The 16650-nt window shown below is 37.1% G+C and overlaps 1 protein-coding gene across 1 annotated transcript; it reads right to left on the bottom strand.

Annotated features, from left to right (window-relative positions):
- Nucleotides 1-4190: 4190 nt before the first annotated feature.
- Nucleotides 4191-16382, bottom strand: LOC107039512 (tribbles homolog 2). The gene is made up of 4 exons (XM_015259156.1): nt 16008-16382; nt 11376-12178; nt 10055-10356; nt 4191-6030 (listed from the first exon to the last, which is right to left on the bottom strand). The coding sequence occupies exons 2-4, from the start codon at nt 11670-11672 to the stop codon at nt 5577-5579; spliced, it is 1053 nt and encodes a 350-aa protein (XP_015114642.1). The 5' UTR covers nt 11673-12178; nt 16008-16382; the 3' UTR covers nt 4191-5576.
- Nucleotides 16383-16650: the final 268 nt, after the last annotated feature.

The raw sequence follows: 16650 nt of genomic DNA, 5'->3' as shown, positions 1-16650 counted from the left end.
TGAATACACGATTTATAGGAATACCTAAAAATGAAATATTTCAGGAAAAAAAATCAAGAGTTCTTTTTTGTAGCTGAATTTTTTTTCGGCAAAGATTTTCAGATGCTAGTAATTATAAAGATGCCTCGAACGTAAGTACCTTTGAGAGAAAATTTCGACAGAGTTCCTTTGTCGCTAAAGATATTTCTCACAAAAAAAAGTCCAAAATGAGAGAAAAAACAGCATGTTCCGCAATAAGTCTTGTTTAAAACCATAAAATTGCAAGTTGAAAAGTGCGAAGAATAAAAAATCTCGTGCTGAGTTTAAATACTTTAGAGAGTATTCTTAGATAAAAAAATTTTATCACAAAAATTGTGATTTTGTGCGCAATGAAATCTGATTGCTAGCAGTACCTACACCCTACACGTGTGAAAAAATTTCCTAGAGAAACCTAACGAATTCGCTAGAAAATTCTATTGGATTTCTATTGAACTTTCAATTAGTTTTTGGCCGATTTTTTTGAAATGTTCAATAGACAATATTTTGTAGAAAAAGTCAATAGAATTCGATGTTTCGATACAACTTATTCTATTGAGATAGTTTCTATGGAATCTCGGCTCAAATTTTTGGAGTCTTTTTCGTTTGATTTTCTTGATGAAAATAAAAGACATAGAAAGAAAAAAACTTACACGGAGAGAAAAATTCAATAAAAATTACCAGAAAAAAAAGTTACAAGTTAAAAATTACGTTTCGAAACATATTTACTCCGCGAGCGAAGTAAAATTCAATAAGAAGTGAGAGTCGGAACTGAAATTGTACGAATCGCCACGTACATTCTACGATTTGTTCCGTAAAAATTGATCATTCGTCTGATTTACCGCTGTGGGGACAAGTCATTCCGTAATTTTTCCCCAACGATTGAGAAATTTAGCGGAACGGAACGTAAAAATAACTCACCGCTTCATAAAAATTGTTGAACGTTCCAGAATTTCTGATTTTGAAGGCATAATAAGTCGGGAAGTTTCTGTAAGATTTTACTTCTTCGGGAAAAATTACGTGCCAATTTCGTACTTTATTCGGTGATAAATCTGAAAATTCACTGACCGCTTCAGATTTCTTCTCGTTCATTCCTATAAACATTGCCGGAAAACGATTCCCCATTGCGGATCACGTGAATTGTTCCGTAGTTTTTACTGAATATTTCTCTCCGTGTAAAAAATATAAGCCGAGGAAATTCTATAAAAAATATTTCAATAGAATAAGTTTTAATAATTTACCTTACTCAAAGATAATACATGATTTCTTGACTAAAATAATAATGATGATATGATGGCAATTCTATAAATTAACAGCAAAATATTTGTTAACTTGGTCAACTATATGAGACATTGCTGTCCAGAAAAGGCATTATCTCGTGTGACTGATCCGTCTCTGAAGTTGAATACTTCGTTCTTGAAAGGAGAGCGATCATTCATGTTTGAGATTTTCATAAGTTCTACTGAAACAATTTCGATCTTAGCAAATTTATCAGCTTGCGATTGCTTCGGTTCACCTGAAGCTTGTTTGAGAACATATTTTGTTTTACTCATATTTTGTTTTGTAACATTTTCTCCTTATCTCAACTGTTATAACTGCTGGGACAACTTCGTAATTCCCTTCAGAAAATATAACTGCGAAGATCAGTCTTCTCTTCTCTGTATAAAAACAAAACAAGCAGGGGACAGCGAGCATATGACAGCGCGCCATGTGGCAGTGAGCATGTCACTGAGTGATATCTCATTTTTTTTCGCCATCAATACGTTGATGGCGGGCTTCCGAATGGTGTGAAACATTGCAAAAGTTTATAGCTTCACAACACTAACTAGCAGCAAAAATTTCCGATGGTTACTGCCACCTTCATGGGTGCTATCAAAGTTCCAATGTTTCGAATACTTTGTATGAGCGGGTATACATATTTTCTGTCCAAATTTCAAGTTGATATGCGAAACTACTGATGCGATTGAAGCCATTTTCAATACGAAATATTGCTATCATGAGAGGAAGATTCTGTCCAAATTTCAAGTGGATATGTCAATTTTTGGACAAGCTAGAGTGTTTACAAAGTTTTTTATGAAAAAACCCGAATATCTCGAAAACTTTGTATGAACGGGTATATATGTTTTGATTGTTTTAGATAGAAGGCATCGAAACGAATATTTTGAAAACAAAAAAATTGAAATCGGTCTACTAGTTTTGAAGATATTTGCGGAAAACTATTTGAAAACGAATCACTTTTTCTTCAAAACTATTAAATCGATCGAGCTGAAATTTTGCACAGAGTTACTCCTCATTAAGACTTATAATCTGACAAATTTTTAGATTTTTTGGAATTACGTGGTCACCAAACTTCGTTATTTTACGTTTCAAACTATTCTACATCATTTCCAATAAAAATTAGAAAATGTGAAAATCGAAGGGTTGCAATGCTTCCATTCGGAAGTAAAAATATTTGGTTTGAGTCTCAGGAAACGTAGTCGTCTGTCCACAACTCAGAAGATGGCCCCACAAACACGAAACGCAACCTAAGGTATGATAGAGGAAGGTAATCTCAAGTGTCCCCAGAAAGTATTTCCTTCTCATAACACGAGGCGTCGCTTCAATAGCTCCTCCTTGTCCCCACTCCAGCTTCTCTGGCGTCCCTCTTTGCCCCGCAATTCCCCTACCGGTCCAACTGTCGTCAAGCTCTCATTTGAATATTATTTACTTTATATCTGCAGAATTGCAGACAACAAAGCAATAAATTCATCAACATTCGGATGAAAGACTTCGATGAGAGTTCAATCAATTTGAGAGGCAACACTGATTATTCATCTCTAGTCTAGTGAAATAATGTTGCATGAAAAAGAAATCAAAATTTATTGATATTTTATGGGAGGTATTTTCCATTGAAAATTCCTATGAAAGAGACGTACATAAAAGCTATTGAATTGTTCAAGTGAATCGACAAAACAGTGATGCAATTCTTAATAGAAGTCCAAACAAAGCCAATAGAATTTCCTAGTGGATGCACTATTTGTTTCTATGAATTCTTTATCATAGGTGTTTCATATTGACGATTATCGAAAAGCTGAACATTCTCATCAAAAAGTGTGTCTAGAGAACTGCAGCAACCAATGTAGGCAAAATTACACAGAAAGGGAAACATCTCCGACCAAGTCTGCTAATAAACAGATCTTCACCTACATCAATCAGACTCCAGCAGCCCCCTAATATTCCAAATAGCATTGCTGTATCAAATCTACCAATAATTCATCCTCAACCTGGCAAGCTGAAATTAACGACTTCTCTCAGCGATACTGATGCCACAGTATCAGTATCGAACTTCAAAGTTGGTTCTGTGATAAAAACGAATATTAAGAAGAAGAAATAAATTACTTATCTAGTCATAAAAATACCGCGTATAGTTTTTCCAGCCCTGAGATATTTTATAGTGAAATGAAATTTTCAGAAGATATAGATTCATTTTAGTCGTTATTCATAATAGTTGCAAATTCATGATACGTCCAAAAAATGTAAATTTGTTGAATATGCTTATTTTTATAAAAAATTATATTTTTTATTTATTATTATCGCGTAATTATAGTGAAATTATATTGAATTGTATTAAAATTATATTGAAAGTGATAATCCTGTATGTGTGATTGAAATTATATAATATTAAAATGGAAAATATTGTAGAATATAGCGAATTTTCGAAAACGATTTGAATATTTAATTTTTCGCATGTTAAATAATTATATTGGCATGTGAAATTTTGTTGTCTAGTGGGGCGATAGGGGAAATGAGGCGGTGGAGAGGATGAACCAAGCAAGGCAGTAGGGAAAGGGTAGGCGACGGTAGGGCCATCTTACAGATTTTCTGAGCAATACATTTTTCGGGGACAGGCTGGAGAACAATGCTTAAGATTACCTTCCTCTATCATACCTTAACGCAACCAGCTCAACACAGTTCTATTCCCCAGAAGCAGAAATATTTTTCTAATTCTCAATTGATCACGCAAAAATAAAAATGCGTTTTTTCCCGACTTATCTTCCTCCACCACAAGAAACTCGTTGCAATTTTTCAAGAGCTATCGTCGAACGAGTATAAATTTTTCATTAGCAAACAACGTTTGTCGACACAGCATTAACTAGATAGAAAAATAAGAAAAAGGTAAAAAACTGACATTCAGATAACGAAGAAATCGTCCATATATTTCATGTAATTATTTATTATCTATCTACGTATTTACATCACTTGTTTATCTGTTCTATAACCGTATCACTCAATAGGGCTGACAGTAGCTCTACCCTTTCGATGGGCTGTGTTATAGATTTGGTCATTTTCAGTTTTTGAATTTTCCAACTGAATTGAAAAAATTCGTACCTAATTAGTATCATTCAAATTACATTTTACAAAATATGAATATTTTTCCAAACGCTTCCTTCTCATAAATAAATAATGGAACTTCCCTGCAAAACCGTCGATCATTGTCTACAAAGTGTTAAAAAAATTCTATTTTTTTACATCTAATGAACAAAAATCATATTTTATTCTTTCATTATAACGGAAATGTTGGTTTTTGAATAAGGCGCAGGGTTAAATTCTGATTTTCAAACATTTTTTCTTCAAAAAATCAAAACCATAATCAAAGTGAAAAAAAAAATATTTCGAATCCAATAAATTTTTCTGGCGATTCTTTGCAATATGTCATAATCTTTAAATTTATTACGAGGGTAGAGCTACTTCAATCAACTCGTAATATACACATTCTCCTTCTCAAACCAAGTAAAATCCATTCCGTTCCTAAAAGTCTGCCTTCAAACCCACAACGCGGAAGTGACCTCTCAAATTGCCAGATAAATTCACAAAAAAAGGAAAATAATTCTTCATGCTTCGAAAGCCTGAGAAAATCTCAGTTACACGTTCTATAATTTAAAGAAAAAAAGCGTCTTCAGTATATTCAGTTGTTGCAACTACCATTACCAGACTCAATCTGGAATGCGCCCTGGCATTCGCCCAGGAACGTTAGGAAGGTTCTTAAATAGTGGGGCTGACAGTTGGGCGTGAATGCACTAGTTAATTCTACTCAATAAATTTAAAAAAGAAACACCCAGACGCATACACAATGACCTTAGTTTATGCATTTAAATTTTCTTCGCACTTTCTCAGTTTCTCACATCTTGAAAATTATTTAGGGTGAAGTGGCACGGTGGGAGGAGTCTAAAACAGGCTAGTGAATTGTTTCGGAAATATCTCTGAATGAAAGAGGTTAGAAGAAAACGTCTAAGAAACTTCTCAACATTTCCTCTAAACCAACTAGTCCACAAACATTTACAATTTAAAATTCTATAATTGCATTCATCAATCTCATACCAATTCACCCCAAAATCACTTAAAAAGTCTATTCATTCATTTCTCAACTCAATTGCTGTGGTTCGCGAATTCCGAGGTTTTCCTCCATCGTCAAATCTACCTCCCCTTAACAGAAAAATAAATACATAAACAGTGATTTTTATTCCCATGCGCAGAGTTCGGAATAAACGAAGGAAAAAAAAAACATTTTAATTCACGGAAATTCAGTCTTGAGAATGCTTGGTCGTTTCGGGAACTTGTTGATCATGATTATTGGATCTTCCCCCAATGTGTGATGCATTAACCAGTGGCTTAGCGATCCAGGGATGCCGGCGAATGTCTTCGCTCTCAGGACGCTCGGAGGGTTCTCTCCTCAATAAAGCGCGAATGAGGCACTTAGCCCGTGCACTGAGCCCATCTGGCACAGCGAATTGTCCCCTCGATATTTTGGCAAAGAGTGATGCGTGCTCGGCATCATTGAATGGATATCTACCAACTAGCATCGTATACAGAAGAACACCGAGGGACCAAATGTCAGCTGCTTTGCCAGAGTATGCTCTCCCTGATCGTAGTACTTCTGGCGCTACGTACGCTGGACATCCACGACGATCAGTCAATTTGTCATCGTCCTCGTCGACTAGCACTGCGTCCTCCAGACTCTCCAAACGTAAACGAGTCCTGGAATCAATCAGTAAGAAATAAAACGTTAGGAGATTGTTCGGTAATTGTGGAAACTATCATCTTATAATTTAAGGAGAAATTGCCTGCAGGAGTTTTCAGAGAGAAAATGGGAAAAATATGAGGAATTTTTTAGATCTTGAGAGTAAATCCTCTATTAAAAATAGGGGAAACATTTTTGGTCAACAGTCTGTTCCGCCAAGCATATACTCGACTTAAGAATATTCCAAGTTTATCTTAGCTTATGAATAAAAAGTACTTATTTATGTAAAATATGAATATAAAAATATATCATATAAAATGTATAAAATCATGACAATGTTATTAATAATAATAAAGTTTAGGTCTTATATATAATGTATAACTATTTTATATACTTTATATATAAATTGTATTTTATATTCATAAACTAAGATAAACTTGAAATATTCATAAGTCTAAATATATACCCATTTATTAACAGCCCATTTTTTAACAGAGGATTGACATGAAAATTGATGAACAGTTCTTCGCAAAAGCTTATATTTTCACACTTGGAAAACACTTGCACCTGATTAAAAATGGTTGACGATCATTTTCTCAAAATTTTTCTCAAGTCTCAACATGAATAAATGAATACATAATGATCAAAAACAATATACTGAAGCGAGTAGCCAATCATGCGCGCGCGAAGCGCGCCTCCTTTCCAAGTCGCTCAGAAAGACAATCGCAGAGAATGTCTCTTGAGCTTGTTTGATAGATTTCAATGTCTCGCGAATTAGTAGGTTTGAGGAGAAATGCCGGGACACCTTTCTAATATTGCAGATGAAAAAATGTTATAAAAGTTTCTTGACTTTTCCAGCTGAAGTCGACAATGTGCCCGAAATCAGTTGAATTTTCAATAGCTACTGAGCTTTGAAATCCTTCGGATCTTTGTTAATGATGCCAATATCTTGAGAATAAGTCACTCCGAAAAAAATCTCTTTCGAGAATGTCTTTTGAGCACGTTTAATAGATTTCAAGGTCTCGCGAATTAATAATTTTGAAGGGAAAGGTCAGAACATTTTTCCTGTGTTGCAGATGAAAAAATTCCATACAAATAAAGTTTCTTGACTTCTCAAGAAAGAAAATGTCAGCGACATTCAAAAGAATCTATAGGGCATTTGAGGAAAATTGGTTCAATATTATGTTCGCAAAAAACTTATTACCAACATATTTAATAAATCAGACTAGTCCTTGGAATTGCCAACAGTTGCAAAAAACCGTATCTTTGTTAAAGATATGAATACCTCAATGGTGATTGATGTTGCAATAAAATGTCAACTTCACAAGTTCTTAGTTTTGCCTCAATCCTGATAGTGATCGAAATAACTCCATAACTAAGGTGAGGACATATGTTAACTCGAAATAGTTTTACCTCTTCGCTATTAAATTTAATTTTAGATGAACATAAACGAGTATTTCAAGGAGGAAAATTAAGAAAGAATGTTGAAATAAAATTTGGCAAGATGTCTCAGGCGATTGAGACACTATAACCAGCCGTTAACCATTGGTAAACCCCCCCTGGTAACGTAAACATGAGTTAAGACAGCAGTTGCGTTTGGAAAGCATTGCCACTGTATTTCGCCTGCTTTTAAAACACCTACGATATGCGGTACGCGGAAGTACCAAGGTGGTACGTAATACTGTTTCATCAAGTGCAGAAAATCTCTCTTCGATTACCAAACGTAATTCAATAACAAATATCATAAAGTTACCAACGTTTCCCCATTTCACCCAATCAATTCTGTAACGGGATGGTGAAATAAGATGATTTATTCGAAAATTCCAATCGTTCTAACTTCTGAGTATCGAGCCACCTTTTCTTGACATAAATATTATGAATTACAAACAAGCAGTTTTAACGCTTCTTCCTAGGGTTACACATCGCTGAAAGAATCTCGTAATTCTCTAAACATGCGAGAATTACGAGAAATGAAAATTTTGTGAATAATTGAAATATCTCACAGACAAATGCAAAATTCTCCGTGAAGCCCTTCTTATAAATTCCCAGACTAAATCCCCTCATCGATTGAGCCAAGCGAATTTCCCCGGAAACAATTACTTAAATTCCGCTATTAAATTGTCATTCACGAATCACCCACAAACTTCATTACCATTATTCGAATCTCTACCAGTGAAGCAAGTAGAACAGCTTTCTTCGCAAAACTTTCACTCAATCCACTCGAATCTTAGAGTTCAAGAACCTCTTGTGAAAAGTAAAAGATAGTAAAACCGTCAGAGTGAAAGAATTCTAGCGCATGTCCCTGTTCCCCGGGATCAACACACGATTGCAAAATCATCTTCGAGCCGATGACCGGACGATTCCCAGAGAGAGTGTCTCCCCCTGTTGAATGTATCGCACGAAGGTGAGGCCATTTCAAACGTCGACCTTAAGAAATCTCTTATAAATATTCCCACCGTTATTTATTTTCTTCGAACGGATCAGCATACGTCTTTTTCGGTTCTTAACGAGATACGGGAGGAGAGATGAGTAAAAGTGAAGCATGTGTGTCTTGCTAAATCCGGTGTGAGTTCGATGCCCTGTAGCATCCCAGAGTAAAAGGTAATGCAAGATAGAAGGGAGGGGAACGGAACGGAGAAGGCGAAGTTATAAAAGCGATAAAGCGTAAACCCCATGCAACTGACTGAGAATAAGGAAAGGTACATGGCAGCCCTCAGGCTACTACCGTGTGTATAAGGTGAATGACGAGAGGGTGTTGGGAGGGGGGCAATGGTAAAACTTCAACCACACGTTTCTTAATTATATATACGATCCCCTGGGGTTTCAAAATCCACTGAGTCGATGAACCAATATGCTTTTCTCGACTTGCAACACGTGCTCTCCGGTCTCCACCCCACCTCTCTGACGATTACACTTTACATTTGCCCCGTTTACTCCCACTCATTTCATTATCTTTTCATATTTTTTTTCCTCTTTTACTTGTCTGGTCGTTTTTTCTCTCATTTAACGTTTCATTCGCCTTGTTTCTTGTCTTCGTGCATGTCTGACTTGTTGCTTGGGGCTTGGTGCCCCGCAGGAATGCAAAAGATGTGATTGGGTAATGGGATAGGGCACGGTACGAGCTCGGGGTTTATCATTTATAAATTTTTTTCTTCTGAGGGAATTGTGGGCGGCAAGTGGTAGTGAAGTGGCTTCAGGGGAAGGGGTTTCATTTTTTGATATCTCGGTAATGAGGAATTTTGTGAGGAAATATCAGGAGACCTTTTTGTTGCAAATTTCTTTGCCGCAAGAAAGGCCTCATGACATTCCCCCCTGCGATCCTTAATTTTCAACACAGATGTCGAAATTACGAAATTTTCCTTTTTGTCTCCCATCCATCGATCCCCAAAGATAATCGATGGAGGGTTCATTTTTCATCTAACTTCTGAAATGAGTTATTTCAAACGAGCGATCGGTCGACAATCATTACATTTGTAATATTTTCTAATATTATTAGAATTTACACCTTTCTATTACTAGCGTTATTTTATCTTAATTGAAATTTGAAAACAATGCAATAATTCATAATTAAATTTTTTTATCAACTATTGAGTAAATAATTCAGTAGCGAATTAAACCTAACTTCTAAGGAAGATAGCAAAGTTTTTATTATAACCTTTTTTTGGAGAGCCGATTGAGAGCTACAACAATTGTAATTACGAAAATTTCGTTATCTCCCTTAGATTCGCAAATATTCCTCAAAAACTCAACTGGGAGATAAGTCGACTTAAACCCTTTTACCACTTCGCTACTGAATTCTAAATTTCATAAAAGGATTTTTTCGATTAGACATGTAATGGGCAATCTTCTGACGCGATTACTGGTTGATAGATTATTTCGGAATTTGAATATTCAATTGACGATTAATTTGGTAATTGATAATTGTTGGGTAATATTATCAGTTAACATAAGCCAAATTCAACTTATTTTGAAATTGATGATTGTTCCGATCCCAGTTTCAAACGAATTTCAAATATCATGGCACAAGAGGTTTTAACATACCTTGCCTCATCAGCAAATACAAATTTCCTCAGTTTAAGATCCCTGAGAACAACGCCATTCTCGTGGCACTTGGCAACAGCCTTAGCGGCCTGACGAAAGAGCCGTCTTGCCTCAGGCTCCCTGAGTCTCCTTCTTGCCCTCACATAAGCATGAAGATCACCGTGATGTCCTTCAAGGAGAAGATATCTCTTTCCCCCTGGTGCATCAACGACCCCAGCTACTCCACTCGCTGCCCCTGTCCCCTCGAGCCTCAAATGGGCCTTCAACAGTGCCTCACCACCTCTATCACTCGCTGTAAGTGCCTGAAATTGTACAGACGAGGTTTTGAAAAGGAAAGAGGAAAAAAAACGATCATTGCGAATGAAAAATTGCCAAATCCCTTTCAACTGTGTCAAGGTTCCATTGAAAATGATGTATTCATCCGATTTAAAATACTCTTTGCCATATTTCAAATCAACTTGAAATTTATTAACAACGAGTTGACTTTGAATTTCAATCATTGAATGATGGTAATGATAATGAATGATGTTGTCAGGCCACGATGGGAACGGATCTGCTTGCGAAAGCTCCGGTATTGTGTGTACACGTAATCGTCAATTAAATTAAAACGCCCCTGGCTGTGACTCGACGATTATGAATAAAGCGGGTGGTAACCGTGGAGAAGGGGAAGGGTGGGAGGGGTATTAAAAAACGGAATAACTGAGTCCTTGTATTTGTTCGCATACACGCTGATGTAACGCAGTATTGTATAACGTCAGGTTTAAATTGTCAAGATTTGCATGAAATAAGTGTCAGGGGACTGTTATCAACTATTTCTCGGAGATAAACAGTTGACAATGATATTTCAATAATTATTGTAACGATAGGGTTGCAAAATTATTGGAAATGTTTCATCTGTACTTCAACGATGTCGAAACATCGTCGTCAATCATCAAACTATCTCGGAACTTATTGCTTTTAGGTGGAAATTTGAAAAGAGCTTTTTCTATAATGCAGAATGATTTAAAAAATTCCGCGTTGCACGCGCTTTCAAGATGATTGCGAGATATTGCACAGCAATTATTCAGCAGTGATGCAAAAGTTTTTGTTAAGCTGGCAATTCTCGTAAACGAGTAATTTCAGAGTTAAATATCGACCTTTTATATAGTGCAGACAATTCTCCGTGGCCTTTCCATCTGCTGATGAATTTTTATGAAATAAATTATTGACGACATAATTACGAAACGTTGAACATCCTCAATTCAATAATGAAGCAACGATATTGATCAATACTGAAATAATCTCGTGGATAAACAATAAAGCAATTCCCTTTTAAATTTACCTTAGCCACTAATTGTTGTCCAGTTTGAACATCGACACATCTATAAAGTGCACTGCCCTCAGCCGGTCCAACGAGTAAAAATCTATCTCCAAGTAAAGTAGGACCAGCATTGTCAGTTGGTATTGCCTCACAGCTTGGAAATACAACAGGTGTTACCGTTGTTGTTGCTGTTGTTGTTTCATCACAACTCGGCTGTATGACATCCTGATTATGGCCATTTTGACTGACCAGAAATTTACCATTCTGGATACGTGTCACTTGCAGATGCAGCGGATGCTGATGATTGGCTAATCTCATATTGCAATTGATGAAGAAATAAACTGATCTTTCAGGCACTGGTTAACACCTTCACTGATCAACAACACTTGATTTTTTTTATCCTTATGATATTTTTGTAACAAACTTCACTTGGTCTCCCTGACCTTGGAACACTTTGCTGGCGTTTTAAGTCTTTTTTGTCGACTTATTTCAATTTAATCTAGCCATTCTACGATGATTCACTTATGTTTAACCCTTTGTACGTGGTAAACACCCCAAAAAGCATTTGAATTATATGGTTATTGGAAACAGGTAACTCGAGTAGCCTCTAAATGACTGATTCCTCCTTCAATTATCACTTTATATATATCTCCAATAATTTATGTCGATGAATCATGGGATTGATTTTTTATCTTTATGTATCGATGAATTGGGACAATTGAGCTGTTAGCTGGAAGTACTGCAACCTCTCGTGTCCCTGGACGGAGTGAGAACTTGAACGGTGTTGTGTCGCCGCAAGTCACCCTGATGATTAGATTATTTCTCTGGAAAATACACACAAGAGAGAGAATATAATTAGCAATTAGTAATCGACGGAGGTATAAATGTGCAATCCTTAATGACTGATAATTCCATATACGTGGATAATGTGAAAATACGAAATAGGGAAATCCAGGCCACCGCATCATCACGATTCGATAACGATAAAGGAATAATAGTACAGTGCACAGTGATGTGGCAAGTGGAGATAAGACTGAAAATGACAGTTGGGCTGGATTATCGATACCTTCGAAGTGAGTGGATTCAAGAGCATTTATCGAGTTACTTTTTCCCGGAGAGACGGAGTTTTCGTTAAATTATTCATCAATTAACTCTTCTCGAAACCGAAATTCATTTTTTCTCATTCTTTCATCATGGAAATACTTGAGAATGAGTGATGTTAGGGGGAAATGTCAGGGGAACTTTTTTTAGAGAATTCGATTGGCTATACAAAAGGTCTTCTAACATTTCCTTATTGAAAAAATGAAAATTTTTAAATTCATGAAAATAAGAGCTAAATCAGTTTCAGAGAAAATATCAGAATGCTTTCGTGTCTTTCGATGTTTCCCGCTAGAGTCCTTTATTCCTAATATGCGCACGTCCACATGAAAAGGGCCCACGTTGTCGCATCTAGTTTCCGAGATATTGCCGTTTTTCTCTTCGCAACCCCCATTTAAGGTACTTCCTCAGTGAGTTATACTTGGTGAAAATTTCGCAATGAACTGAAGACCTAAAATTTGGATTATATGTTGTTGAGGACATGTGAAAACGATTCCCAAAATTACAGGTATTTTTTCCACGCGAATTTTTGAGATATGCATCGACAAAAACATAAAAAAGACAAAAATTAAATGTTTGACGATGGATATCTCAAAAATTCGCGTGGAAAAAATACTTGAAATTCTGGGAGTCGTTTTTACATGTCCTCAACAACATATAATCCAAATTTTAGGTCTTCAGTTCATTGCGAAATTTTCACCAAGTATAACTCACTGAGGAAAAACCTTAAAACCATCTTAAATTATTTCTTTCATCATAGAAATACTTGAGAATAAATGATTCTAAGGGGAAATGCCAGGGGAACTTTTTTTTAAAGAATTCGATTGGCTACCCAAAAAGGCTTCTTCTTTACTACGTGATGAGATGAGCACGCGCGTGCGTAACACGCGCGGCCGATCGTGAGTTCAAAAAACGGATCGACGGAAAGAGTGCTGGAGAACGAAATATTAAACATAAACAATGATTTCATAGGGAAAACGAACTGAGGGTTCTTTATCTTTAGGTGACGATATTCTTTTGGTCTCTGTGACTGGTTTTTAGTCTGCTGGAGCAGTTCGTGCAGTATAGACATTCTCATCACGCTGTGACGAAAAGTGAACTTTTCGGCACGCTCCGCGTGCCTAAAAGTCCAATTTCCGCCACATTGTGATGAAAAATATTGTTCGTAACTCGTGAAAAAATGTTTTTTACCTCGTGGGATTATATCACGAGCCGAAGGCGAGTTTGCGAGGCCGTTGGCTCGCCAAAAAACACTTTTTTGCACTCGTTACGAAATATACTATTCTTCCTCGTCCGTTTTTAATAAAGAACAGGAATGAGATTTGAATTCACTGCGTTCTACTTCGACAAAGTGGGCCCTTTTCACGTGAACGTGTACAAAGGGGAGGCTGAGGCAAAGTGGACACATTCGTGACTGTTTTTTAATGTTTATAACTACGAAATACATTCATCAATTAAGCTCAGTCTGGCCTGATCAGGAAAAGGAAACATTGTACTTTATTTTTTACAAGGAAAAAAAGAATAATCCCATTTCTTCAACAGTTCAATAAATTCAGTAGCGAAATGGTAAAACGGTTTAAGTCGACTTAGCTCTCATCTGAGTTTTTGAGGAATATCTCCGAATCTAAGGCAAATAACGAAATTTTTGTAAAGACCTTTTATGTAGAGCGAATTAAGTGCTATAGAAAAGGTCTAGTCAAAAGATTTCCTATCTTTCTTACAGTCTGAGATATTCATTGAAAACTGGCAAATAGTCAAAATCGACTTAAACCGTTTTACCACTTCGTTACTGAATTATTGACATTTCAAAAAATGTAACTAGTGTCCATATTGCCCCACTCTCCCCTATATTTAACTCCTCAGCTAATTCATTACATATAAAAGATCGCAATATATACACATATTAGCTCAGTCCATCTCACACGGTGTTTCGAGCAGAAGAGAAAAGTAGAGTATAAAATGAAGTGTACGCGAAAGAGTCAGAAATTTACTTCTAACACAGATTTCAGATTTATCTTCATATTTTTTTTATTTTATGTTTGATTACTGTTTTATATGTATATTATTGTAAACCTCTGTCCCCCCCCCCTTGCTATGAGGGACGTCTCGGAAGCAATAAACTAAACTAAAAAAAAAAACTTTAATTCCTCAGCACATGATTTTCGAAATCATCTCTCTGCTCAACTCGACTTTAAATAACATGAAATAACCGTAAAAGTCTGTGACTTCACTATCATTCATACCGTTTATCCTAAACTGAAAGAATTGAACCTGTGATTCAGCCTGGCATGATTCCATGTACAAGCCAACAGTACAGAACAGAAACGAATATAAACCGATGGAGTTCCAGCGTTTCAACATCCGTCTCCACATTGCGCAATTACAACCGGAGGTAAAGCGGTGGGGAGAATAGTGACTCGTTAAGGTCAGGGGTACCTTCCACTCAAGTATCACCCGATCCCCATTCGCACTGAATCCCCCTCAATGGCAATTTCTCACCTGAATATCCCGACAAGTCGAGACACCCCGAAAAACGAAACATTCCAATTCCTACTATAGACTCGAATTTCGCTGGTTCCGTTATATTTCTGCGCACACGCAAACGCCAATGCCCCCACTCCCACGCGAGGGGGTTGTACCGGATGCGCCCAAATTGCGCGAAATATCGTCAGACGGTGGCTGCTCCCGTCATCCCAACGTCATGACTTTTTATAAACCACAAAAAAGTCAATAAAACGTTGCGCATGCCATCTTATAATATCTCACTTGATCCACTGAATAAACGAAAAAAAAAATGGGGAAAATTTTCCCACTACTGGATCGGGTTTCAGTGACCTTGAATCGACACCGAGTCGCAATGAATGCCTCTGGCACGTGTGGTAAAATTGAATCCACGATAATTCACCTATTCAGTAGTTAATCATTGAATTGATATCGATGCTCTACCCTCCCTCCCCCCTTCCTCTCGACCCCACCTGATTCATTCCGTATCAATATCAGTATCTTCAGTCATCGTGTCGTCAGTGCTGCTGACGAAATTGGGCGAGTAAAACACGATGTAACGTGGATGTGAGAGGAAGTGTGGGGCAAATGGGCATGACGAAATAACTAAACTCCACACGTATAAAGGTTTCGTTTGATCGTACAAGTTTGCTCCGAGCCGAGGGATTGCTGGCCAGATATCCTTCGCTAAGGTCAAAATGGCCGTCGCCGTAGTCCAGAGTGCGAATCACGTTTTTATTATACTCTTTATCGATGACTGGAGGAAGATTCACAGGTTTAATACTAATGAGGGGATTTGCATATCGTTAAGTCTTGACGGTCGTTATTCATGATTTGTCAATTATGAATAGCGAATATTTTTGGTGAGCGGAATAATTTCTTGGGAATAATTTCAGGAATTTTGGGGCGAATGGTTGAATGGGGAGATTTGAGATATGTAAACATCGTGGAGATATCGTTGGGAATGGATCACTTCGAGCACTTTACACTTTAATATCATGATTTCTGCCTGTTTTGTTTGGTTAGATTGATAATGAGGAGCTGGAGATTTACCTGTGGTTTATTGTATAGTCCTCGTCGCCGTTCGTTTCTGAACGGATCCCATTGATAGCATTTAACACTTCCTCGTTCGTTGATTATTCCGAGTGGATTGTTTCGAAAAAAACTTGGAATTAGTCACTCAGTTAGTGAATAACTGTTGTCACCGTTAATTCAGTCGGAGTGTTGAATTAATTTTTCATTGGTTTTTTCTTTGAAGGTTGTTTTATGTCGAGCGGGCTTGTGGAAACTTTTGATTGATTTTTCAGGTAGTGAAAAAATTAATTCCGCGTTGCAGGAACGGTCCAAATGGACTTGGGCCGGCCTCCGCTCAGAAACGACGGCGACAACAAGAGGAGAGGGTGCAAACATCGACTTTACGCGCCATTGTGCAACTGACGACTGAGGGGATTTTGTCGAGTCGAGTGTGGTTTCGAGGGAGCTGCGGGAACATTGATGGGGGAACAGTGGCGTAGGGAGTGGGGGGTGGAATGCTGGAGGAAGTTTGGGCGGTTCGGAACGATGAATTAAAGGGGGAGGAATCATCGAGGTTTACGTGCTGGGTTTTGGGATGAGGAAAGAAGTCGATAATTTTATCAGAAATATTTATTTTGGGGCGGGGGGGATTGTCAAAGTAGTATGGATAAACTCCAGTGGA

This window comes from Diachasma alloeum, unplaced genomic scaffold (genome assembly GCF_001412515.2).
Source record: "Diachasma alloeum isolate Michigan unplaced genomic scaffold, Dall2.0 Dall_scaffold_00300, whole genome shotgun sequence".
NCBI lineage: Eukaryota > Metazoa > Arthropoda > Insecta > Hymenoptera > Braconidae > Diachasma > Diachasma alloeum.
Note: the sequence above shows the minus strand (reverse complement) of the source record. Positions and strands in the feature narration are given on the sequence as shown.

What these genes read in the sequence shown, in the direction of transcription:
- LOC107039512 (XM_015259156.1), bottom strand. Translation starts at nt 11,672, where the DNA reads ATGAGATTAGCCAATCATCAGCATCCGCTGCATCTGCAAGTGACACGT. An exon ending in GACAACAATTAGTGGCTAAG is followed by an intron (nt 10,357 to 11,375) that starts GTAAATTTAAAA and finishes GTACAATTTCAG; the next exon opens with GCACTTACAGCGAGTGATAG. An exon ending in GTATTTGCTGATGAGGCAAG is followed by an intron (nt 6,031 to 10,054) that starts GTATGTTAAAAC and finishes GATTGATTCCAG; the next exon opens with GACTCGTTTACGTTTGGAGA.